General features: G+C 36.0%; 2 protein-coding genes across 3 annotated transcripts in view; both read right to left on the bottom strand.

Moving 5' to 3' along the window:
* The window catches only part of LOC106073086 (arrestin domain-containing protein 3-like), a 209,833-nt gene that overhangs the window by 159,656 nt on the left and 22,277 nt on the right, over positions 1–27,900 (bottom strand). Inside the window, exon 1 of one of the 2 annotated variants that reach the window (XM_056032066.1) lies at positions 3,822–4,165. The exons of the other annotated variant lie outside the window; for it this stretch is intronic. The gene's annotated coding sequence lies outside the window, so the exon portion shown is untranslated. Of the gene's footprint in view, positions 1–3,821; positions 4,166–27,900 lie in introns of those variants that run through there. 2 annotated transcript variants of the gene reach the window in all.
* Positions 14,788–16,029, bottom strand: LOC129926682 (putative uncharacterized protein ENSP00000383309). The gene has a single exon (XM_056032203.1). It carries the CDS (start codon positions 16,027–16,029, stop codon positions 14,788–14,790), a length of 1,242 nt encoding a protein of 413 aa, XP_055888178.1.

Raw genomic sequence — 27,900 nt, forward strand, 5'->3', positions numbered from 1 at the left:
TGTGTTGGCGTGTGGAGTGTGTCGTGCAGTGAATTTTGTCGATGTAGAGAAACACGCGTGTTTCTCAGCGGGCTGTGTTCAAGGGGATGAACCCGTGGATTAGCAGAATGGTGGAGACAGGCTTATCTCTCTTGAGTTCTTCAATCAGCGTCTTGCACTGCTTTGTTTTCCTCAGACACTTTTTAATAAACACTTTAGTTTTTTTGTTTGTTTGGCCCTAATGAGTTTTCTTTCTTGTTTTTGTTTTTTTTTTTTGTATATGGAAATCTTTGGTTTTTGTTCGGTATAGTTTGTAGGTAGGAGTAAGGGCCTGGGATTGGGGGGGGGGGGGGATGGCGAGATACTTATGGAGAAAACAATAAGATCAAAAGACTGCATCAGAAGCTCTAAAGACAGTCACGTAGGAAGACCAAACATGAGAATGAAGTAAAGTGTGAATCAAAGGATTTTACTACAAGTAGTCAAGTGCAACTGTAGGACATTTCTTCTTCTGCTAAGCTGTTGATGCGCTTTGGCTGACAGTGGCGTAGCTAGGGTGTGGGAGGGGATGTCCAAAGTTGATTTTTTTTTACATTAAATATTACGCCATTTTCTCATGTCATGGTGTCGAATGTCAAAATGCAGGGGCGACTAAAGAGGCGAAGGCCCCGTGCCCCCAACTTCCAATCTACGTCACTGCCTACTTACATATTCATCTAGAATCTAGATCTATGACTACGTCTAGAGGCTAGATCTAAAACTGACTTATAATCTCATTATTTTATAAAGTAATTGGTTTATGACTGATTCTTTTAGTTATCTCATCAGCTGTATGCCACTGATGATGTAGTTTGAGAGACAGGGGAGGTAATAAATATAAGTGGATTGATTGGAGAAATACGAAACATAAAGAGAAAGAAAATGAATTTAAAACAGAGGCAAAGAAAACGTTTCAAAGTCCAACCCTAGTTCTTCTTTAAAACATGTTCACTGAACAGAAATTATTTGACGGAAACTGGAGCTCTAGTCACGCATTGCTAAATGTCTTTTTTAAGCTAGATTTAATCTAAATTTTACTTTTTCCCCCACAGTTTTTTAACCTCCATAGTATCTTGCTACCCAGAGGAGTCGGCTAACAGAAGGAAACAACTGTGGATATAAGATTGGTACACACGTTGAACTTTGGTACACACGTTGAACTTCGCTATCGGTTAAAATAGTTAACAGAGAAAACTCAACAAGTTAAAAGTAGGAAATCATGGTAATGTGGAGTATCGTGGGGCAGTATTCATAGCATTAGATCATTGTATCAATGTGTGTGCGTATGTAAGAACTGGTATGTCGCAAACACGATGGTATTTCATTGTACCCTGTTATGTAATGGGGAAAAAAAAGGGGGGGGGGAAGGGGAAGGTCAGTGTTTCTCAAAGCTTTTTCTCTAATGGAACACTTCGCTGATTATCTAGTATTTAGAGAAGACTAATTCACTTGATGCCCTACTAGTTGATTATTCCAGTAGTTCGTGGAACACCTAGTAACTAGGGTTCACAGTTTGGGAAACACTGATTTATGAGAAGAAAAAAATAAAGAAGGACTGGATTTTATGGTAAGGTGTTTGGCTTCCAGCGTTCGACTCCCGGTAAAGACATGCATTTTGAGCTTTCGAATTCTTCAGGCGTTCCAATTTCAACTGAAACCGTACATTAGTGGCGGGAAATACAATTGCCCTGGCCACATGACACCCTCGCCAACCATCGGTCAAAGAACACTTGAGATTTACATCATCAGCCCCCAGTGACAACAGGAGATAGGTTTACATCATCAGCCCCCAATGACAACAGGAGATAGGTTTACATCATCAGCCCCCAATGACAACAGGAGATAGGTTTACATCATCAGCCCCCAATGACAACAGGAGGTTTCGTGATGTTGATCAGAAGACTCGCTATGACATTGTATTTGACATCTGCACATTTGTCTCAAGTCACTGACCCGATGATGCTCCTAGTGAAAGACAGACTTCTGATCAATGAGACCGAGCAGTTTATCTTTAGGTATCGATCTCCAATATTGATAAGAACAGAAATAGAAGAAATACGGCAACACCAGCAGGCGGTCAAACAATGGGGGGGGGGGAAGGGGGGACACTTAAAACAAAGACGGAATCAATCAATCGAAAAACATTATCAATAAAAAAAAATTAACAGGACTAAAACCTGGGAGACAACGTCACGGTTCACTGATTTGTCAGTCCTGACGAGCCAGGGGCACCTTGACCATCAGGCGAAACAGTCATTAACTTAAATTATGTTGGGACTTGTGATAAATATGTATCATACATTTACTAGGTAACCCTGAATTAAATCAGTCATCAAATGTGAAGGAACTAAACTAAAGAGTTCTGAATCAATACTCGTCAGGTACAAAGGAAAATCCCACGTTAAGCCAAGATTTAAATCCACTCACTGTTAAGGGAATAGCTTACATTCAATCACTCACACTCAGTCACACACACACACACACACACACACAATCACACACACACAATTACACACATATACACACACAAACAGTCAATCGATCAAAAAAATGTATGCCTGTATTGAGAGCAGATAGAGGAATCTAATTATAGAACAGAATACACAGCACGTGCAGCTGGTAAAGTGAGGTAATGAGGACAGTGGCATAGAAGTGTCCTCAAAGTTAGTAATACAGAGGTCAAAGTTAGTAGCACAGATGTGTCCTCAAAGTTAGTAATACAGAGGTGGAAGTTAGTAGCACAGAGGTGTCCTCAAAGTTAGTAATACAGAGGTCAAAGTTAATAGCACACATGTGTCCTCAAAGCTAGTAATACAGAGGTCAAAGTTAGTAGCACAGAGGTGTCATCGAAGTCAGTTACACAGAGGTGTTCTCAAATTTAGTAGCACAGTGGTCAAAGTCAGCAACATAGAGATGTCCTCAAAGTTACACAGATGTGTCCTCAAAGTTACACAGAGTTGTCCTCAAATTCAGTAGAAAAGATGTCAAAGTCAGTAGCAATGAGATCAAAGCTAGAAGCAGTGGTCAAAGTCGGTAGCACACAGGTCTAAGTCAGTAGCAGATGTTAAAGTCAGTAGCACCGAGGTCAAAGTCATTTTGCGTGTGTACGATTTGGTATGTCGCATACATCTCAAGTTCAAAGTCAGTAGAGCAAAGGCCAGAGTCAGATGCACATAAGTCAAAGTCAGTAGAGCAGAGGCCAGAGTCAGTTGCACATAAGTCAAAGTCAGCAGTACAGAGGTTAAAAAAAATAGACCTATGACATGACGAGAAGAAACGTGTCATGTCACTCAACTATGTATTAGTCGTGCAGATTTGAAATGGAGTTGGTCCAATCTTAAGCTATTCTTTTCCCTTGTTATTTGGTTTAGATTGCGGACATTTCATTTTATTCCATACAGTGCTTTCTAAATTGTATTAATAGTTACGTTGATCTGGACGTATACTTTCTTTTGTAAGCTAATCGAGAAAGAAATGGTCACAGATAATTGATGCAATAAATCGATTTATACAGTTTATATACGTAAGTAGTTCACTTTGATTGATTTCATCTTATGGAGTTGTTGTTTTTTTTGTGCTTCACTATGTTTCACTTCAGTGTAGTATTAAACAAATCCCAATGTGTGCATTACATTGACAAAACTAACTCATATTCATACAATACTAAACTATCAAAACATACTCATACTGACTACAAAATATGCACATTTTTAAACTCCTTAATGATGGATAGGTAAAGCGTTAATTCTAATATAATTACTTTGTAACAAATCACCAACTAAACATGAGTTACTGCTCCTTACCTTGTCCAGTAAGTAAGTGAGTAAAGGCTGTTACATAAAGTCTAGATCAATGGTGTGATCCAGAAGTTATCCACTAGTAGAGAAACTGAATGAATGAGAAAAGGGCAATCCATGAATCCACTGAGCTAAGTCCTTCCCCGCGCCACATCCGTCAAGGGAATGAATTATGACACAGGTCACAACATTATCTCCCCTTCTTTTTTTTTTTTTTAAATCATTCAAAACATTCCTCTGCTCACCGCCTCCTCCACGTGAACAGTGTGAGGAAGTCAGGCACGTGAGTGAGCGGCTCTTGGGCTCTGCACACACTCGCAATGCACGTAACTCAGTCTAATGTTGCGATTTTTTCTAAACTATACGGATATCACGTGAAAGTGATGGTCGGTGGGGGGTGGGGGGAGGATCTACGACGGGGTGCCAGGACAAAGGGAGAGAGACCTGTTTAGAGTAGGCGCTACCTGTTGCTACTTACAACCTTCTTTTTTTTTTTTTTTTGCTGTCTTTTTTTTTTTTGAGCATCCTTGGATCTCAACAAGTGCTTAGACTGTGCATCCTTTTTCCATCCCATCCCCCCCCCACACACACACAATTTCGCCGTCTCTATCCTTTCGTCTCCCCTACCCTCCATTACACACACACACACACATGCACATAAACCTCCCACCAACAGAGAGTGAAACTAACAAAGCGCCCGACGGCGGAGAAGGCGTACTAGCCGAATCAGGTCGCCAACTTTGCAACGTATCAAGCGTGCGCAATCACTACGGAACTCAATGAAGACCATGTTTTATATTTTTTAATCCCCCATAGAGATCTGAACCAGTCTTAATTTTCTTTTAACTTTTTCTTTTGTTTTATATTAACTATAATAAACTTAATTATAATGGACGCAATTATATAAAAGAAATGCTTGACTTAATATATCTACTTAGTTCATATTTTAAATCAGAAACAAAATCACATTAAACGCAAATACAGAAATTAGCTGGCAGTATCTTTAAAGTAGAGATACTGAACTTTCATTTCATATGCATATTAATTTGATATCAGCTAAGAAATACAAAATATCCAAAGTTCTAAAATCTATCCTATGTAATAGTCCTCATGTGGAAAAGGATTTTTTAAAAACATTTTTATATTATTACACTCAAACGAATTAACTTTTATTCGGATTTTTAGCTATTTCATCTAAAATGGCCAAAATCCTGAATCTTTTTTTTTTTATATAAACTTTAAAAACTTCAGTTAAAGAAAAAAAAATTCTTCCGCAGACCTATAAATATTATATCTAGACTGGAAAAAGAGAAACAAATTCTTATCTGCAATTCATCAACTCACAGACCTAGATATATAGATTGTTATGTATTAATTACAGAACTATATATTCACGCAGATTCACGAAATAAAGTCGTTTCCTGTTTCCGTTAAGGTAATGTATCTCGAAATCCTAGATCGAACTAATTCACGTCTATTGATTTTAGTCATCTTATGTACATTTCAATAGATTGATTTTTTTATGTATCTAAAAATTGTAAAATAATAATTATGAGACGAGAGTGCTCATATTTTCAGTGTTTCATTACTAGATCTAGATCTAAAAACAAATTGTATGTTACATAGGTTAGGGTTGAAAAAAACCCTTTACTTCTTAAAATTACTTTACAAAACAACGCGTTGTTTCAGCTTTTTAAAACGTTTTTTTTTCCCCACATGTTTTTGTAGTGTTAAATATATATATAAGTCTGTGGTTTCTTCTATGAATGTATAGCCAGATTTTGGCACATTTTTAGTTTAAAGAATTGAATTTCAACCAAAGATATTTAACTTTTTTATTCTGAAGACAGAAATATATAGAGGCTTTTGGTGAGTAAGTAATCAATAATTTTTTTCTTATATATTCATTTATAAATCTTAACATAGAAAATGTCGAGTAAGCGAAATTGTTATGCCTAATAGTTCTACACGGAAATTATATATATATATAAAGTTTGTGCCGTAGCTTGTTGGCTCTACTGGAGAGAAAACACATTTTGTAAGGCAATTATTGGATTATCCCAGACAGTAGTAATTTGAAAATAACATTAATTATAAAGCGGACAATAAACTCAGGGTTTAGACAAATTTAACTGGATTATCCCAGAAAAATGTCAGTTGTTAAGAGTAACAAAAAAAACTAAAACAAATTAATTCCACTTATCTTATTCATGGTAAACCAGTAACACAGACTAAAAACGCAAAATACCTAGGTGTTATAATAAATGAAAAACTGTCATGGAATCCACATATTGATGAAACTATAAAAAAAATCAAACAAAGCATTAGGATTTATTAAAAGAAATTTCTATAAATCAAATAAGAACATAAAACTAAAATGTTATTTAACCTTGGTTAGGCCAATAATAGAATATGCATCCTCCATTTGGGACCGCTCAACTCAAGAAAACATTGGGAAACTGGAACAGACACAAAATAGAGCAGTGAGATACATAACAAACGAATTTTCACATTTGACTAGAGTAACACCTTTAGTAAAATCACTAAATTTAGAAAGCCTTCAGGACAGAAGACTCAAAAGTAAAGTAGCAATTATACATAAAACACTGAACCATAATCTTCAACTACAAAAACAAAATTTAATAAAATACTCTGAAAGACATAAAGATACAGGTACACTACTCATCCCATATGCTAGGACAAATTTGTACAAATACTCCTTCTTCCCTAGTGCTATTAGAGCATGGAATGGAAAACCAGTGACTTGACAGAGTTTAAGTCGTTGGTTAATATGCATGACTAAATGCATGAATGCGTAGGACGTAATCATCTTCTTTTTTGAAGTAACGTCTGTATTATATAAGATAAGATCTCCGCAGTCTAATTTATTGGACTTGTCTTCCAGACTTTGGAAACTTTCAAACTTTTGTATTAAGATTTAAAATTTAAAAACAATGTAAAATAAAAAAGGGTGGAAGCAATGACTTTCCCAATGAAAACCTGAAGTACAGAATTCAGAAATTATCATAATATATTATTTTCTTCCGTAATTATATTAAGCAGCAGAGATTCTATCTATATTAATTAATAAACTTTCATTGTCAAATGTAACGCTCTTTGAATTCAATTGTGTTAGTCGTCACAAGGAGAACAGAAGGGACAAAATAGAGTTTGCATTAAACTCATTCAGCGGACACAAAATCGAGTCTGCATTAAACTCAATTCAGCGGACACAAAATAGAGTCTGCATTAAACTCAATTCAGCGGACACAAAATAGAGTCTGCATTAAACTCAATTCAGCGGACACAAAATAGAGTCTGCATTAAACTCAATTCAGCGGACACAAAATTATTCACGAACTAAAGAAGAGTATGTTTATTATCTTGTAATTGAACTTTGACCTGTGTAGGAGTATGTAATGGTTTGTGGAATCAAAGATTCCCACTCCTTCCGATCAGAGAGCATCTGCCTATGAGTAATAAAAACAAGCCAGTCCCCTCCTCTACCATGTCCAGCCCGATTTTGTTTCTAGCATCGCTGTCAGCATGATCCATGAGTCCGGGGTTTTATGTAGGCGTTATAACACGGCCGGACTCGCTATATGGCCATTTGGGCTAATGCCAGGTGGGTCTCTTTGAATTGCAATAAAACCGTAATACACTAAAGATTTTTAAAATATTCTCTTGTCAAATAGGCTCATGTAGAATCGTGATTGGTTTTCACATTATATCCGTTTACATTGCTTTAGAAGAGCCACACTCCCTTGTACATAGTTACGACATAGTATGTGAATAACTAACAACAAAGTCTTTGTGTGTTGATAAGTCATATGTGAGTAACTAACAACAAAGTCTTTGTGTGTCGTTAAGTCATATAGAACATGCACGTATCATAATAAGCAATTCAACACAGACTTTGTTGGCTGGATAGTATGCCAGTTAATGCCAGGGCCCATATTGTCAGACGATTCGCATATGTATTAAAATAATCCTAAAAGTGACTCAACTTTAACTAAATTGTATGTAGGAATGTGTTAAAATGAAAACTGCAACAGAATTTATGTTCTTTTTGGCTTGTAGTTCACTCACATTCCTAATACGTTTTGTAAAGCTGCTTCATCAAGATACGAGTTCTGACACTAAATGAACTGTAAAAAAAATACAGTTTCTGAAGGCTGTATCTCTCAAAAAGTATCTGTCCTGTCATTGTACAACAAAGGTTAATGATGAATCTAATTGTCAATGTATTGAATGGAAACGAAATGCTTGGGGCTGTTTGGTAAAAACGTTTATACAAAGATCTAAAGATGATTTGATTTTTTTTTCAAACCCAAAGGAAGATGTACGCATTATGGTTAGGCTAACACATATACACATATTCATACAAATAAAAGATGGCACACGCGCATATAATTACAAACACAACATTTATACACACATACACAGTCAACAGACACACAGATGCACAAGTAAAGACAACAGACAGACACATTCACCCTTCAATAGAGTGTATGTGTGTGTTTCCAAGGTCACGATGGGGAAAGGAGAGCGAATGTTTTTGGTTGTGTAGACCGAAGACTTTCTGATGAAACCATGAGATGGTCTGTCATAATGGATGTTAGTGTAAGTCACAGGTGTGAAAGTTGAAGGGAATCTTGCCTTGAGACCTGAGACAGAAAAAGGCATGTTTTTGTCATAAGTTCTATCTTCTTTTATTTATCATTTCACATATAGATCTATATATCCTCAAGTTGAGTCTGTTCATATAAAGAAATAAATGTCATTCAAGTTTGTTGAAAAAGATTTCTGTTTGAGTTTATTTCAAGTTTACTTCATTAAGAATTTAGTACGCCTTCATCAGTTAAGATGTACTAGCTGTTTAGATGTACTAGCTGTTTAGATGTACTAGCTGTTTAGATGTACTAGCTGTTTAGATGTACTAGCTGTTTAGATGTACTAGCTGTTTAGATGTACTAGCTGTTTGTATGTACTAGCTGTTGGATGTACTAGCTGTTTGGATATACTAGCTGTTTAGATGTACTAGCTGTTTGGATGTACTAGCTGTTGGATGTACTAGCTGTTTGGATATACTAGCTGTTTAGATGTACTAGCTGTTTGGATGTACTAGCTGTTTGGATATACTAGCTGTTTAGATGTACTAGCTGTTTAGATGTACTAGCTGTTGGATGTACTAGCTGTTTGGATATACTAGCTGTTTAGATGTACTAGCTGTTTAGATGTACTAGCTGTTTGGATATACTAGCTGTTTAGATGTAGTAGCTGTTTGTATGTACTAGCTGTTTAGATGTACTAGCTGTTGGATGTACTAGCTGTTTAGATGTACTAGTTGTTTAGATGTACTAGCTGTTTAGATGTACTAGCTGTTTAGATGTACTAGCTGTTTGGATGTACTAGCTGTTTAGATGTACTAGTTGTTTAGATGTACTAGATGTTTAGATGTACTAGCTGTTTGGAGGTAAAACAAAACGACGAGCATCAACACGCAGATAAAAACAAGAGAAGCACTCATACACATCATAGAGCACACATAAAGACGCCTAAACACTCAAACACATCATAGAGCACACATAAAGACGCCTAAACACTCATACACATTATAGAGCACACATTAACACGCCTTAACACTCATACACACCATAGAGCACATATAAACACGCCTAAACACTCATACACATCATAGAGCACACATAAACACGCCTAAACACTCATACACATCATAGAGCACATATAAACACGCCTAAACACTCATACACATCATAGAGCACACATAAACACGCCTAAACTCGTATACACATCATAGAGCACACATATCACGCCTAAATACTCAAACACATCATAGAGCACACATAAACACGGCTAAACACTCATACACATCATAGAGCACACATAAACACGCCTAAACACTCATACACATCATATTGAACACATAACCACGCCTAAACTCATATACACATCATAGAGCACACATAAACACGGCTAAACACTCATACACATCATAGAGCACACATAAACACGCCTAAACACTCATACGCATCATAGAGCACACATAAACACGCCTACACACAGAAACAAAATGTGCACATGAACCATTTTAAAAAATAAAATAAATGTTAACAATAGACTGACAAGTTAGAGATAAAGAAATGCAGCTGTTAAACCGTTGACAGAGCTCACTCCCTGAAAGTCTGCACACACAATTACAATCTTATTGCTGAGGTTTTTCCCTACATCTACATCTATTTTATTAGAAAAATTAAAATTACTGTAATTGAAGTTTAGTATAAAACTGACTTTTAATTGATTTTTAACACCTAAACCTTTTCCCTCAACCATTTAGCACTTCCGGAATGTAAGCAAACTTCTGCCTGGTTTATTGACCTGTAGGAAAACGATTTTCTTTTTGCGCAATGTAGTTCCCAGAGTGCTCGAGTCAAGGTCATAGTGAGAAGTAAGTCGTGGGTTGTAAAGACAGGGACGACAACTAGAGTGAGCACCTGAAGCAAGGGAGGCAAATAATGTAATTATAGTTCGACAAGCTAGTGAGTACGTGCTTGTGGGGTTTCTCAGCTTTCTACACTTATATTTATTCGCTTCGAAGCAGTGGCGTCGTCAATATCTGTACTCACGCAGGGGATGGGCCCAGTTCGACCGAATTATCTTATAAGCAATATATGTTAATCTAGTCCAAAGGTAAAGAAGGTGTGTAGTATTGAATGTTGCTTCGCAAACCTAGCTGCAGTATACATACGTACATGGATATCAGTCCATCCATGGAGGTGGCAATCCATAAAATACAACTCTGAAGTGGACAATATCATATGGAGCTCACTTTGGATGGTTCCGTGCACCACCCGCATGGGGGACGACCATATGCCAAAGGCGATCTTATTATTTTTTGGGCGAGCTTAACGGAGGAGTAACAGAAGTGCCCCCCCCCCCATCCTCTAAACGCTATAAAGATCAACTCGGGCGTCATTTAGCCTTCGCTGAATAGAGAAAAGTAGCTGTCAGCAGATGACTACTGAAACTGACAGTTGGAGAGCTCTCAAAATGGACACACATTTGGTGCAGATGACGTAAATGAAACTTAAAAAAAAACACTTACGGACAACGGCTTTACATTTTATAACGAAGTCTACATTATTCATATTTGCGTTACCTGATTTGTAATTTTTAAAAAAGAGGCCAATACACCATACGGAGTAGTGCAGAATTGTACACATCGAAACCCTAAAGCAACACTAGAAACCTTATACCTCCACATGGCTACAAAAGTGATTGGACCAAAACACAATGTAGTTATAAAGATGGGCTAAGCAATTAAAAAATAATTTAAAAAAAAAACAACATATTTGGATTGGCTGAATGATAATCTCTAGACAAAAATTTAAATCAACTTTCTGTCAACGAATATTATTAAGGTATAAAAAAAACAACTAGTGTGCCGCCCTTGTAAATGTTTTAAAATAGTCAAAGTACGTGTGGGTGTTTGTGTGTGTGTATGTGGAGGGGTGTGTGTGAAGCTTTTTAATAGTTCAATGACGAAACAATTAGACCTGGCTTCCGTTGACAGTAGTTAACTATGAATAGGTTTTAAAAACAGAATAAGGAATCTTATTTTTAGTAACATAACGGTGTCGACCTGAAATTGTAACCCTGAACTTCGATCCATGTAAAAATAGTTAAAGCTATTTTGGTGCTTCTGGTTACAGAAAATAGGGAATGGTGATAAGCTTATCATTTTTAAATGGTGGTAGATCTTCACATCAACTTTTTGAAGTCATTGAGGAATTGTCAAATCAAATTTCTAAGCTCCTTTATGTGTAGTTCAAAGTCATTTGTAATATTTCAACATAGTTTCCATGAGTTTCTTAAGTTTGTCTATTTTTTTAGAATCACTCAAAATCTGACATTTTTTTTTATATCCTTAAGGTTTTTCTTTAGGCTACCTTATATCGCCTCAGCATTTCTCCATATGAACTTCTCTCTTTTTTCTATGCTGCTCTATTTTAATAATAAAAATAATGTATATCAATTATTATCAATTATCAACACTTGAAATTTAAACAAGGAGGCGACTGTTTTTTTTTTAAATATTTTAATGAAAATCTCCAATAAATGCATGGTTTCTATTCGATAATTTCAATTTTGAATATGAAAAATACCAAAGGATAGGATTTGTTATTATTTCTAAACCTTTTTACAAACCCTCTTATCAGCTTACAAATTCAAAGGTAGAAAATGGAGGAAGGAAGAACCTGGACACGAAGCTGGAAAACTGCTTTAATAATTTTCCTACAAATTTGCTAGCTAAAACAAGCTAATGTGTCGCACAAGGTAAACTCTGGTTTGACCTTTATAATTATGTACAATATCATATTCTAAAATTAAATTTTGGTCTGAAGGTCTGGAGATCTGGAGGTCTAGAGGTCTAGAGGTCTGGAGGTTTGGAGGTCTAGAGGTCTGGAGGTCTGGAGGTCTAGAGGTCTGGAGGTTTGGAGGTCTGGAGGTCTAGACAATCTTTGGCCTGGACACACATACGTCAGCGGAGATGTTCAGAAAAATTTTGCGCACCATCCTCTAATTCTAAATCAATAGGCCTATCACCAAACTAGAATTTTCCATCTATATTATATATCTAGATCCAGTATTATAGTGAAGCCGAATGTTACACAGTGTTTATAGTTTATAGTATATATAGACTTAGTCAGTTAGCATCATTAGTCATTAAAAGGGAAGTAATCCTATCATTAAAAGTAATCAGCTTCATAAAGAAGTTATTGCCTTAAAAAAATGTATCTTTTATATTCTCTGTATTTCAATTAAAGTAGTCACAAGACATCATTTAGGTAGAATAAGTCCTAAACTCTACTGTTAATGCAATCCTTTAATTCAAATAAAAATCTCGCACTTAGAAGTAAGGCTGGAGAGCTAAGTTGATAGTTCGCACTAATAACGCGAATGTCGTGGGTTCGATCCCACACTGGCCATTTGTTTGTTGTTGTTTGGCTCTTTATTTTTCAATGACAAATAAAATATACATTTTGAGTTATTATAAGATATTATTATTATTATTTACATTATTAGAGCACAAAGTAGGGATGGATTTTCTTTAGATACATTTTTGTGTAACTCTTTTTGAATTACCGTTCTTGGACAACAGTAAGAGACGGGGTGTGTGTGTGTGTGAAAGTGTGTGTGTGTGAGTGACTGTGTGTGTGTGTTTGCATGTCGGCTCCTAACACTCAAGAGGTTTTGGGATCAAAGTATTCATTTGACCTTCTGGTTTAAAACAAAGAGAAAAAAAAGGGCGATAAATAGTCTCCATAATTGATTGCCACTTAACGCGCAGACGAACTTAATTATTATGTAAATGTAAGTTAATCTGGCGACCATTAGTAAGCTAAATATTGTAATGAGCCTGCCACACACGCATAGATGTAGAGGCAAGCCAGTGTAAAGCATCAGTGGGCCATGTCGAATGTAGTCTGCAAAATTGAATAGCGTGAATGTATTGAAAGCTGACAAAGAAATACATCCATTTCTAAGCTGTGAAAGTTGTTATATTTTCATTGTATGTGAGGTTTGTATGCGTTAGTCTATATATCTTAACACCTTCGACAGATGTTATAGATCTGTCATTTATATTGCGCAATTAGTAATGAATGCACTGTAGCAGTAAGAAAACCAAACGGCCTGGGTTCCAATTTGAAGCACACCGCTGCTAGTCTTCCTCTAAGATGAAATTATCTTTCTTCCTAATGCCATTGGAGGATTAGAACGGGTTGCCAACTTTTTGCATAAGTTCCAGTTTGTTTGTTTTTTCGAGTTAAGGGATCCAAAACCAGATTGAAGCTCAAACATTGCAATCCTGATCTAACCAAATAATAGCATTCTAGTTTCATGTTCTTATTTCATTTTTTTTAAACATTTCTATTAACAAAGTTTCATGACTTCTTTGAATTTTAAATTAGTTCCTCAATATATGCTGAGTCATCCAGGAAGATAAGATAAGAAAGATAAAATAAGAAAGATAAGATAAAATAATTGTATTGGTATAAACAAATGGACATTCAATGGTCCATGTCATCTCATTTACTTGAACATTAACAACATAAAGGCAAACACAAAGACTACAGAACCTACACACGCACGCACACACAGCCAGCGCTTGATGGATCAGGCTTCAATGTACTTCCTTGCTATCTACTAAAGAAAATTAATTAGCGATCTGAAGCTAGGTGTCAGGGGCGATAATCTCTGATATTTTTTTTATCATCTTCTTGGTCTTCCTCTCGTTCGTCTCCCTTTGTTGGTGTGAGCTCGCAGGACTGGTCGATTGCTTGGCAATCTTATTCGGCGTTCCAAGCATTTTATTTTTTAATCTGATTTTAAAAGAAAAGATTTGTCTCACTAAAAGCAATGGTAATATTTGCTCATTTCTCCCAGAGTCAAGATGACTTTTTTATTGACTCATCGTCAGCTTATGAATGACCGTGGAGCTACTGCGGTAAAAAAAGAAAATTTAATCCACGGGACCAGTCGGTAACGATTCCAGGATCAGTAGAGACAAATAGTACTCCCCCCTCACCCTTATCTCTCCATATCTTACAATGACTAGCAGCCCGTCCAATCATCAGACCCTGACCACAAAGTCAACACATTGCTCATTTGCTGAGAATATTTGACAAACAAAAGTGAACAAAAGACTCAGAATAACTCAGACTAATATTTAAATCAGATTCAAATGACTGAGTTTTGGAGTTTGCACAGTAGTCTAAAGTAGTCTTCATAAAGTAACAGTACACAGGAAATGCAATATTTGTTTCATTTTGAAACATTTCTCAACTACTAACAAAAAGTTCTAGATACAATTATGAATACAAACTAAATATTTAGAGTAAATCTTAATGCTAGAAACATTTTTGGGCATTTATGATAGGCATAGTTTTTAGCTTTTTATAGTTTTGGGCAACATCTTGCTTTTTATAGTTTTGGGCAACATCTTGCTATCTATAGTTTTGGGAAAAATCTTGCTATTGATAGTTTTGGGCAACATCTTGCTATTGAAAGTTTTGGGCAACATTTTTCTTTCTATAGTTTTGGGCAAAATCTTGCTATTGATAGTTTTGGGCAACATCTTGCTATTTATAGTTTTGGGCAACATTTTTCTTTCTATAGTTTTGGGCAACATCTTGCTATTTATAGTTTTGGGCAACATTTTTCTTTCTATACTTTTGGGCAACATCTTGCTATTGGTAGTTTTGGGCAACATTTTTCTTTCCATAGTTTTGGGCAACATCTTGCTATTGATAGTTTTGGGCAACATTTTTCTTTCTATAGTTTTGGGCAACATCTTGCTATTGATAGTTTTGGGCAAAATCTTGCTATTTATAGTTTTGGGCAACATCTTGCTATTGATAGTTTTGGGCAACATCTTGCTATTGATAGTTTTGGGCAACATCTTGCTATTGAAAGTTTTGGGCAACATTTTTCTTTCTATAGTTTTGGGCAACATCTTGCTATTGATAGTTTTGGGCAACATCTTGCTATTGATAGTTTTGGGCAACATTTTTCTTTCTATAGTTTTGGGCAACATCTTGCTATTGATAGTTTTGGGCAACATTTTTCTTTCTATAGTTTTGGGCAACATCTTGCTATTTATAGTTTTGGGCAACATCTTGCTATTTATAGTTTTGGGCAACATCTTGCTATTTATAGTTTTGGGCAACATTTTTCTTTCTATAGTTTTGGGCAACATCTTGCTATTGATAGTTTTGGGCAACATTTTTCTTTCTATAGTTTTGGGCAACATCTTGCTATTGATAGTTTTAGGCAACATTTTGCTTTCTATAGTTTTGGGCAACATCTTGCTATCTATAGCTTTGGGCAACATCTTGCTATTTATAGTTTTGGGCAAAATCTTACTCTCTATAGTTTTGGGCAACATCTTACTCTCTATAGTTTTGGGCAACATCTTGCGTTCTATAGTTTTGGGCAACATCTTGCTATTGATAGTTTTGGGCAACATTTTGCTTTCTATAGTTTCGGGCAACATCTTGCTATTTATAGCTTTGGGCAACATCTTGCTATTTATAATTTTGGGCAAAATCTTACTCTCTATAGCTTTGGGCAACATCTTACTCTCTATAGTTTTGATCAACATCTTGCTATCTATAGCTTTGGGCAACATCTTGCTATTTTAAAGTTTTGGGTAACATCTTGCTATCTATAGCTTTGAGCAACATCTTGCTATTTATAGTTTTGGGCAACATCTTACTCTCTATAGGTTTGGGCAACATCTTACTCTCTATAGTTTTGGGCAACATCTTGCTTTCTATAGTTTTGGGCAACATCTTGCTTTCTATAGTTTTGTGCAACATCTTGCTATCTATAGCTTTGGGCAACATCTTGCTATTTATAGTTTTGGGCAACATCTTACTCTCTATAGTTTTGGGCAACATCTTGCTATCTATAGTTTTGGGCAACATCTTGTTTTCTATAGTTTTGGGCATTATCTTGTTTTCTATAGTTTTGGGCAACATCTTACTCTCTATAGGTCTGGGCAACATCTTACTTTCTATAGTTTTGGGCAACATCTTGTTTTCTATAGTTTTGGGCAACATCTTGCTTTCTATAGTTTTGTGCAACATCTTGCTATCTATAGCTTTGTGCAACATCTTGCTATTTATAGTTTTGGGCAACATCTTACTCACTATAGTCTTGGGCAACATCTTACTCTCTATAGTTTTGGGCAACATCTTGCTTTCTATAGTTTTGGACAACATCTTGCTTTCTATAGTTTTGGGCAACATCTTTCTTTCTATAGTTTTGTGCAACATCTTGCTTTCTATAGCTTTGTGCAACATCTTGCTATTTATAGTTTTGGGCAACATCTTACTCACTATAGTCTTGGGCAACATCTTACTCTCTATAGTTTTGGGCAACATCTTGCTTTCTATAGTTTTGTGCAACATCTTGCTTTCTATAGTTTTGGGCAACATCTTGCTTTCTATAGTTTTGGGCAACATCTTGCTTTCTATAGTTTTGTGCAACATCTTACTCTCTATAGTTTTGTGCAACATCTTGCTTTCTATAGTTTTGGGCATTATCTTGTTTTCTATAGTTTTGGGCAACATCTTACTCTCTATAGTTTTGTGCAACATCTTGCTTTCTATAGTTTTGGGCAACATCTTACTCTCTATAGTTTTGGGCAACATCTTGCTTTCTATAGTTTTGGGCAACATCTTGCTTTCTATAGTTTTGTGCAACATCTTACTCTCTATAGTTTTGGACAACATCTTGCTTTCTATAGTTTTGGGCAACATCTTGCTTTCTATAGTTTTGTGCAACATCTTGCTTTCTATAGTTTTGGGCAACATCTTGCTTTCTATAGTTTTGGGCAACATCTTGCTTTCTATAGTTTTGTGCAACATCTTGCTTTCTATAGTTTTGTGCAACATCTTACTCTCTATAGTTTTGGGCAACATCTTGCTTTCTATAGTTTGGACAACATCTTGCTTTCTATAGTTTTGGGCAACATCTTGCTTTCTATAGTTGTGTGCAACATCTTACTCTCTATAGTTTTGTGCAACATCTTGCTCTCTATAGTTTTGGGCAACATCTTGCTTTCTATAGTTTTGGGCAACATCTTGCTTTCTATAGTTTTGGGCAACATCTTGCTTTCTATAGTTTTGTGCAACATCTTGCTATTTATAGTTTTGGGCAACATCTTACTCACTATAGTCTTGGGCAACATCTTACTCTCTATAGTTTTGGGCAACATCTTGCTTTCTATAGCTTTGGGCAACATCTTGCTATCTATAGCTTTGGGCAACATCTTGCTATCGATAGTATTTGCCATTGACTGGGTAGATATCGTTGTAGGAACTAAATAGTTGCACAGATCACTTTGTAACAACGAGAGTAATCAATTATCGAACTCTAATTATTCTATTTTCAAAATGTTAAAACGTGTGTACTGCTCTGGATAGCTAACAAAATGTACGAGTCAGTAGATCTTTAAATGTAGATCGAGTTTTATTAGTTTTATCTTTTTGGAAATCATGTTTTAAAAAAAAATGTGTGTTGGACTGTCATTTTTTTCAAGTGTAGATTGACATTCTCTGAGACATTTTAACTATTTCAGAAATATTGACTCGTCGTCAAGTTTTACACGTTCCTTAGAGATTAGTTCTTAGAGATTAGTTCTTAGAGATTAGTTCATAGATATTAGTTCTTAGAGATTATTACTACTTAGAGATTATTACTTAGAGATTATTACTTAGAGATGATTACTACTTAGAGATTATTACTTAGAGATGATTACTTAGAGATGATTACTTAGAGATTATTTCTACTTAGAGATTATTACTTAGAGATTATTACTTAGAGATGATTACTACTTAGAGATTATTACTTAGAGATTATTACTAGTTAGAGATTATTTCTTAGAGATGATTACTTAAAGATTACTACTTAGAGATTATTTCTTAGAGGTTATTACTTAATAGGAGGTGCGGTGGCTGAGCCGTAAAGCACTTGGCTATCAAACCGGGGGTCCCGGGTTCAAATCTTGGTGAAAGACTGGGATTTTCAATTTAGGGATCCTTTGGCGCCCCTGAGTCCGCCCTGCTCTAATGGGTACCTGTCATAAGTTGGGGAAAGTAAAGGTCGTTGTGCTGGCCGCATGACACCCTCGTTAACCGTGGGCCACAGAAACAGTTGACCTTAACATTATCTGCCTTAAAGATCGCAAGGTCTGAAATGGGAACTGAAATGGGACAGCTAACTTTTGGTAATTCGACGTTGTCAGAAGTCCGACACGCTGGACTCTACTGTATAGCTAAATGGTTAACGATATCATATAGCTTTAGTGTTTCTCTTATTATACAAAAATATTCAGATTCTATATGTCAGTGAATTTTATTTTATCAAGTCACGTGCTTGACTTCGGGGGAAAATCGTGACAAACTGAATTTTAATGCAGCCGTATCCAAACGGGATCTATGCGTCAGAAAGTGGCATTCTGGGAAATGTAGGTCAGTGCATTCACTTCCTGTTTGCTCATTTTCATTCCCTGCTCGCATCCATCTCTTTATTAAGTTTTTTTTTTCTTTTATTTCATTTTCCTTTCCCACTTAAACTTATCTGGCAACGTATTGGCAACAATAACTATCACACTTTGATAACCCGCCCAATTTCCTTCAATGTCAAGGCTGAGAAAATTAGATTATGCAAACCTTTACATGTGGAAAGTCAATTATTCAAATCACGTGGCGCACTTCTGCGAAGAGATATGGGGAATTTTCTCTCGTGAATCAGCCCAGTCCACGCGAGATTTCCCAAATTTACAATTTTTTCTATTTCAGTCTACTCTGCATGCAGACGACGAATTAGAATTCCAGACGATTTAAAATCTTTAGCTTAAAATCCTTAAAGGGAAACATTTCAGAACCCCGGGGTTTAAAAGAAAAGAAGTACAATTTTAAATGTGTGTGAGTTTGTGTCTGAGCCTTTAGTGTGTGTTTTGTAGACACGTGTGTGTGTGTGTGTGTGTGTTTAAGATGCTAATGGAAAGAGGAAACAAAGATGATGTAGCACAATGTGAACAACCCAAGGTGGGAATCAAGTCTTTAGTTATGTTACAGAAGTCCAGCTTGTTCCAATGCCCAAGTCAATTAGTGTAGCTTCATAGCATATTGTTTGTATTTGCTTACAGCTATATCGCGATTGTTAAAGTAGTAATACTGAGGTGGACAATTATAGTTAAGCTGAATTTCCAATTGTTTGGACCAATATAAATATCTAATCTAATGTAAATGGCAAGCTTAAATTATGGGGTTAAAAAGACAGCGTAATAGAAACATGCCTAACAAACACTAGCTTAAATGGACAATCGATTAAGTGTATGTATAGATAGTACTTATGGCTTCCTTCAGTAGCGAAGTGACTATGGATCACCTGATAGAAATGTCTATGCATTAGCTACGGTCGAAACGATACAACCCAAACACCAGTTACCCCCCACCCACTCTCCAAGCAGCTGATATTTTCAAAGGAACGGTACGTTCTGATAGAGTTTAAGAACAGCAGAGTCGCAAAGCTCTGCCAGGGTGTAGCACTGTCGCCGGCTCCTGATTATTCGTCAAAGTTGACTCCCTAAGCCTTTAACATGTTTGGATATAGCTACAAGGCAGCAGAGGTTTGAATACAGAGTTTTCCTTCTCCTAGACGGATTTTCAGAAAATGTTACGTAGCCCCTCCTGCACGAAACTTACTGGTTTAGACGCTAATTACTAGCCTTTGCCCCTTCTCCTGTTTTTTTTATGTGGTGCCTCAACGGTATTTCAGACTAAGGCAGTGATGGTCAAACAACAGACACTGGACCTAACCCTGCCACTGAAAAGGTTTAATCCGACCTGCGACATGTTTTGTAATAATTATAAAAAGAAACACATTTCCCTTCACAATGTAAGAAATCAACTTTAATAATACCAGACGAACCATTGGAGTACTGTTGTGAATTTGAAGTTCTATGATTCACTCAAAGTTGTTATTATACAAGTAGAGTTTCACGAGTAAACCTAAACTCAGTTGTTAAATACGTCTTAGGACGCCTCTTAGGCCACCCCATTGGGTACCTAACATTTGTTGGGGAAAAGTATATGTGATTGGTCGATGTGCTGGCCACATGACACCCTCATGATCCGTGGGCCACATAAACAGATTTCCTTTACATCATTTGTCGCATGGATTGTATTTAAACACGTTCGTAAAACATTTCGCAAGTCGAATACAAAACGTAGAGCTCATAATAAATATATTTCTTAAGAAATGTGGGTGAAAAATGTGGGTGAAGTACTTTTTAAAAAAATATTTTTTTCAATGAAACCTTGGCCGTGTATATGGACTCTAATATATATCATCATATCATATCATATCATGTATCAATCATTATCATGACATTTTACTTTCCAACATAATACTCTTTATACTTCCATGATCATTGACAAAAGAAATCAAAACAAGGCAAAAGTCTCTGAAAAAGAATCATTAGGTCAGGGGAATAGCCGCTATTAGTTTTATGTGGTCTGTTCTTCCGTCCGAACATTCGTCTGTCCGTCCCGTTTAGATACAAAAAAAAAACAAAACTAGAAAAGATATTGAATATACGATATCATTATATTTGATATCTTTAAGAGTTCTAATGGCTACATTTTTCTTTTCTGAAATCAAAAAGTTTAGATTTGAAATTAGCAAATCACCATTTTTAGAACTATTCACTAATATTGGTAAACAAATAAATAAATAAAAAAAAGCCACCGGAGATACTACCACCACAAGCAATCACCGATTACATTTATATAATTTTATTTTTTGAACATATTTATGCGAACGGGGATAGTTTTTTTTAAATGTTTTGTACAAGAAATATGTATTGAACAAACTTGCTACTTAAAGAAGGCATCGATAAAACCTTTGATGTTACTGGCGAGTTAGCCATTCGTTCGTTGCTCAAATGTGGCATTATAAACATAAGGGACAAAGAATCTTTGATGCAGTTGTGGAAAATCCCAGTCTGCACCAGGAATAGAACCCGGGACCTCGGTTCGAAATTCAAGCGCTTAACCGCTCAGCTAGCGAGCCTCCATTTACTAGGAGTGCGTTCAGGAAACGAAGATCCGAAGAAAACAAAAAGTAGACTCTGAATGTAACATTTCGACGAGAAGTGGACAAGTATGGTCGGATGTCACAGCAGACGGTCAGCAAGAGTTATCAATTCTTTTTGTTGATGTGGCCCACGACATAAGTGTCACAAATTAAAATGGCCCGCGGAACGATCTAGGTTGGGTAGCACTTTTGTAGTTCGGATGTTTTCTTTCGTGAATATTATTTATGCTTTATAATTAATTTATTTTTTCAAGGTTAATATATGGTTGACACATTGTTGCTTAATTTTTAATAATGTCATTAATAACATCCATTTTCCAAATTTATAATAATTTAATTTAATATTTTATTACAAATCTCTAGTCAGCTTGCAAATTCTTCATCGAGTCAAAAAAAAATACATCTAAAAATAACTGGGTGGTCACGATTCTCGAAAACGACTCTGACGATTTTCATAGAAATTTGACAGTTGAAGTATATCTTTGGGAAAAGAATTAGTTTAATTGACCACACTGAGATAACTCTGGTTTGAACGTAAAACTTTTTGGAAATACTATCTTCTAAAAAAAGGTTTTGTCTTGACTATCTTTATTATCTAGGTCCTAGAATGATTACACTGAAAAGTATTCCGTATGTAGGCCCTAACCATTAAAGAGTTCACCCGTGTAACAATATTAAAGTAACAGCTACTTAGAGACATTGTCTATGCACCCTTTGTAACGCAAAACACTATATTCTACTAAATAAGGCCTCGATTGAAAAATGTATTACGTTAGAAACTTTTTTTTTTGTGGATCTTTTCAAAAATGTTCAGAAACGTTGTCATAGTTACATGTGCTAGATATCATTTATTACAATACCGCTATTCAAGTTACTCTTTTATAGAGGGTTGACGGACAGCTGATCTAAAAAAAATGGCTTTAACGATTCTCCAAGAAACTTAACAGTTGATGTATATCGCTGAGAAAAGAATTACTAGCTCGATGGCCTCATTGGGAAAAATCTAGTTTGACCGTTATAATATTTCATTGTAAAAATAAATAAATGCAAATTTGGCTAGAGACTAAATATAGGTCTAGATCCTACATCGGTTTTGAGAGGACTAATGCGTTAGGGAATCTCCGAATGTAAGGCTTTTATAATTAACAATTTTGCGTATCGTCTTTTCAGTCTAGATCTCAACTCGTATCATTGGAATATTAAAGGGTGTACTAGATCTCTACATTCTCTTCACCAGGAGTTTTCCTCGGGGAGAAGGGGTAAGGGGGCGGGCTAAGAAAATGTTCCATTGTTTTTTAATCTAACATTTATTAATTTTGAAGAGAAAAACAATCCCTCTATAAGTTGCATGAAGGAGGTATTGTCTTTTTTAAAAAGTATTTTTAATAGTTTTTCTAGTTATAGTTACAGATCTTCACACAAATGTTTTTTTTGGTCACCAAACTCGAATTCTATGTTTTCATTGCTTCCAGCCTTGGCAATTTTCTGCAACACCTGGTACATTCTTATGTGCTACTGATATAATAAATGATGAGTGCCTACAGCGTAAAATCCTTTTTTTTTTGTTGTAACAAATAAAATCAGTACACATTTCAAATGAAATCTATTCTTTGATTGAAGGAGCAAAGATCTTATAAATTACAAACGTTCTTCCTTAACAGAAGATAATTACGCCCTACGCGTATCTATGTGTAAGTCTACTGTATGTTTGTGTGGGTATGTACAGAAGATAATTACACTCTACCAGTATCTATGTGTGAGTCAGCTGTATGTCTGTGTGGGTATGTACAGAAGATAATTACACCCTACGCGTATCTATGTGTAAGTCTACTGTATGTTTGTGTGGGTATGTACAGAAGATAATTACACCCTACGAGTATCTATGTGTAAGTCAACTGTATGTTTGTGTGGGAATGTACAGAAGATAATTACACCCTACGAGTATCTATGTGTAAGTCAACTGTATGTCTGTGTGGGAATGTACAGAAGATAATTACACCCTACGAGTATCTATGTGTAAGTCAACTGTATGTCTGTGTGGGAATGTACAGAAGATAATTACACCCTACGAGTATCTATGTGTAAGTCAACTGTATGTCTGTGTGGGTATGTACAGGAGATAATTACACCCTACGAGTATCTATGTGTAGGTCTACTGTATGTCTGTGTGGGTATGTACACAAGATAATTACACCCTACGAGTATCTATTTGTAAGTCTACTGTATGTCTGTGTGGGAATGTACAGAAGATAATTACACCCTAAGAGTATCTATGTGTAAGTCAACTGTATGTCTGTGTGGGTATGTACAGGAGATAATTACACCCTACGAGTATCTATGTGTAAGTCAACTGTATGTCTGTGTGGGTATGTACAGAAGATAATTACACCCTACGAGTATCTATGTGTAAGTCAACTGTATGTCTGTGTGGGAATGTACAGAAGATAATTACACCCTACGAGTATCTATGTGTAAGTCAACTGTATGTCTGTGTGGGAATGTACAGAAGATAATTACACCCTACGAGTATCTATGTGTAAGTCAACTGTATGTCTGTGTGGGAATGTACAGAAGATAATTACACCCTACGAGTATCTATGTGTAAGTCAACTGTATGTCTGTGTGGGAATGTACAGAAGATAATTACACCCTACGAGTATCTATGTGTAAGTCAACTGTATGTCGGTGTGGGAATGTACAGAAGATAATTACACCCTACGAGTATCTATGTGTAAGTCAACTGTATGTCTGTGTGGGAATGTACACAAGATAATTACACCCTACGAGTATCTATGTGTAAGTCTACTGTATGTTTGTGTGGGAATGTACAGAAGATAATTACACCCTACGAGTATCTATGTGTAAGTCAACTGTATGTCTGTGTGGGAATGTACAGAAGATAATTACACCCTACGAGTATCTATGTGTAAGTCAACTGTATGTCTGTGTGGGAATGTACAGAAGATAATTACACCCTACGCGTATCTATGTGTAAGTCTATTGTATGTTTGTGTGGGTATGTACAGAAGATAATTACACCCTACACGTATCTATGTGTAAGTCTATTGTATGTTTGTGTGGGTATGTACAGGAGATAATTACACCCTACGAGTATCTATGTGTAAGTCTATTGTATGTTTGTGTGGGTATGTACAGAAGATAATTACACCCTACACGTATCTATGTGTAAGTCTATTGTATGTTTGTGTGGGTATGTACAGGAGATAATTACACCCTACGCGTATCTATGTGTAAGTCTATTGTATGTTTGTGTGGGTATGTACAGAAGATAATTACACCCTACGAGTGTAAGTCTACTGTATGTTTGTGTGGGTATGTACAGAAGATAATTACACCCTACGAGTGTAAGTCTACTGTATGTCTGTGTGGGAATGTACAGAAGATAATTACACCCTACGAGTGTAAGTCTACTGTATGTCTGTGTAGGTATGTCTAGTTACGAAATATTTAAGCCCCTTGGACGAACAGACGGTGGCAGAAAAATTGAAAGGCATGAGATCTAGATCTAGGAAAATTTTACTAAGCGTACTTTCTAAATAATAATATATACAATCTGGGTATATTCAAGACGTGAATACAGATTTAGGTAATTTTCCTTGTCGATAGTAGGCCCTAGATCTACAGTGTTGACAATCAATGTAATCAATGCTACTGACATATTAATAATCATATTGATAATAAATCTTGACCAGACAGACATTTAGACTAGCACTAGAATTCACTGGATTCTATTTACTTGATGCAGAGTTAGATCTAGTATTACTAATTTACTATAGACTACGGCATTTTACTTTGTAAAAACTGTAGATCTATTTCTGTTCCGTATAAAGTGTATGTAGTGAGTCTTCTTATGGTATTCGTGCAAAGAGTGCTAAAGTACCAGTTGATGTTTAACTGGTGCAGTATATAATGGTGTTCAGTTCATTTCAGTGAAGGATTAGTGCTAGGCACTATCAACTCAATCACATCACACTGATTGACTGTGACATTGACGTCAAAGCTGCTAGTGAGACTCAACAGAATATCTGACGGGTCTCGGTGTCACTGGGACGATTGACAGTTCTGGGGTGGTGGGCCTGCACTGACACTGTCAGGGGAGATTATTGGGGAGCTTGTCTCGATTTTCTCATTGCAGAAGAGTGATACCACAAATTCGCGAATGCTTTATTTTTTAGGGAGGAGGCTCAGGTAAGCAGATAAGATAAATCAAGACAGGTTGGCTGAGAGAAAGAGAGAGAAAAAAAAAAAGAAAGAGAGAGATTGAGAGAAAGAAAAAAACGGAAAAAGAAGGGTAACTGTCAGCGCACTATAGAGTAATTTTTTATTTATTTTTTAAATATTTTTTTGGTTGAAAAAAGAGGGAGATACATACTTGTGCAAAAGGAATACAAGGGAGACAATGACAATGTAAAATGTTAAATGTTTCAGCTTTGTTGTTAATATTGTTGTTTCATCCCAATTTTGACACGGGTGTAACAGTATAGTGTGTTTATCTCCCTTTGGATGTGTGCAATAAAGGTGGGTGCTTAGTGTTGGTAACCGTTGAGATAAGTATAACGCATTACATTTATTTCTTAAGGGAAGGACCATAAGTCGGCTGCAACCAATTCTTTTGAGAGATGACCTGATTGTCTACCCTACTGAGGATGTATATCTACATTATACAGCCTGGAGGTATAGTGACAGTATAGTCTACAAGTTAACTATCCAGCATATGATTCTTTAGACCAACCAGCGACCAAGATAAGCTTGATATTTTGTTCTTCAAGGTTTATCGAGTATAGAGCTGGCCAACAGAATGCAGTCCAAACAATGAAGGATGTCTGTCACACGAACCAACCAGATGTATCCCCATCAATGATTTCTAGCACATTGACCAACCCTAAGTAGCCCGAACGAAATTGAAATTGACTTTGACTTCGCTGGGTATTTATAATTAGCTACAGATTAAGCAACATGTTCCATTAAATGATATAAGATTAGATATAACATAATAATAAGGTTTGTCTTCATGTCCGAAGATTAATGAGGAGTGCAGTATTTCACATGGCTACGCAACCCCAGCTGCGACCTACATATTTTACCACATCCAGCGCAGACATTTCATTATTATATATATATATATATATATATATGTATGTATGTATGTATGTATGTATGTATGTATGTATGTATGTATGTATCTATCTATCTATCTATCTATCTATCTATCTATCTATCTATCTATATATATATATATATATGTTATGTATAGAAATCAAAACCATTTGACCAATGTCGAAAGAACTTAGCATTAATTTTTCTTTGGGTACTAACTGCAACCTGTATGTATGTATAGTAAACCGGTACTAAGTGATGGATTACCTAACTTTTAAGCACACACATTAATGATAAACGTTAAAACACAAGAAAGTAATATTTTATTTTCCCATATTGAAAAAGGTGCCGGTACGTATATATCACGTCTAAGATGCATTATTATGTAAATACTTAGACACCTATTTTATTTTATTATTTTTGTGTGTTACTTCTAAGCTTTCTTCTCTCTCCAGATGCCACTAATGAGATATAACCTCATACTCGCGCACGCACAATCAAGGAACTGGGTGTCGCGTATCACTAGCAAGTAAAGAAAAACCACCGACCACTAAGGTGCTTAATTAACCAATGGCTAGAGGACCAGGTACCATTATACCAACTACTTCGCTTTCTGGAGGGCACATCTTGTGGCCCCACTTGTAAAGGACGATGACCCGGGTAATGAGCAACTCAGGGAAAGGTAATGACGCTGATACAGCTAAATTAGTTGTTTGCCCCTTCCTACTACTGAACCACAAAGTAAGGGTTGGTTTTAATGGTCTTGCTGTTGTTCTCTCGATATACAATGCAACACTTTCGCTTTTGTTTCCTACTTTTAGAGTCTGTGTATCTAGCTAGCTAACGGTAGAGGTTATATACAGGGAGCAGAGAGTTGGTCTTAGTGTAGAGTAGACACTTTGACTTCAGGTCACTTTCATGGTTGTCCCTTCCATTCAAACTCGCTTATTTTATTTTTATATTGGGCAAAAAATGTTTGGCAGCAGTAGTGTTCCAACGCACGCTATGAAAGAGAATTTGATTTTTTTCTTTACAATACCTCTATTACAATACCTCTATTTACAACACCTCTATTTACCTCTATTACAATACCTCTATTTATTTCTATTACAATAATTTACCTCTATTACAATACCTCTATTTACCTCTATTTACAACACCTCTATTTACCTCTATTACAATACCTCTATTTACCTCTATTACAACACCTCTATTACAATACCTCTATTTACCTCTATTACAATACCTCTATTTACCTCTATTACAATACCTC

This window comes from Biomphalaria glabrata, chromosome 6, assembly GCF_947242115.1.
Source record: "Biomphalaria glabrata chromosome 6, xgBioGlab47.1, whole genome shotgun sequence".
Taxonomy (NCBI): domain Eukaryota; kingdom Metazoa; phylum Mollusca; class Gastropoda; family Planorbidae; genus Biomphalaria; species Biomphalaria glabrata.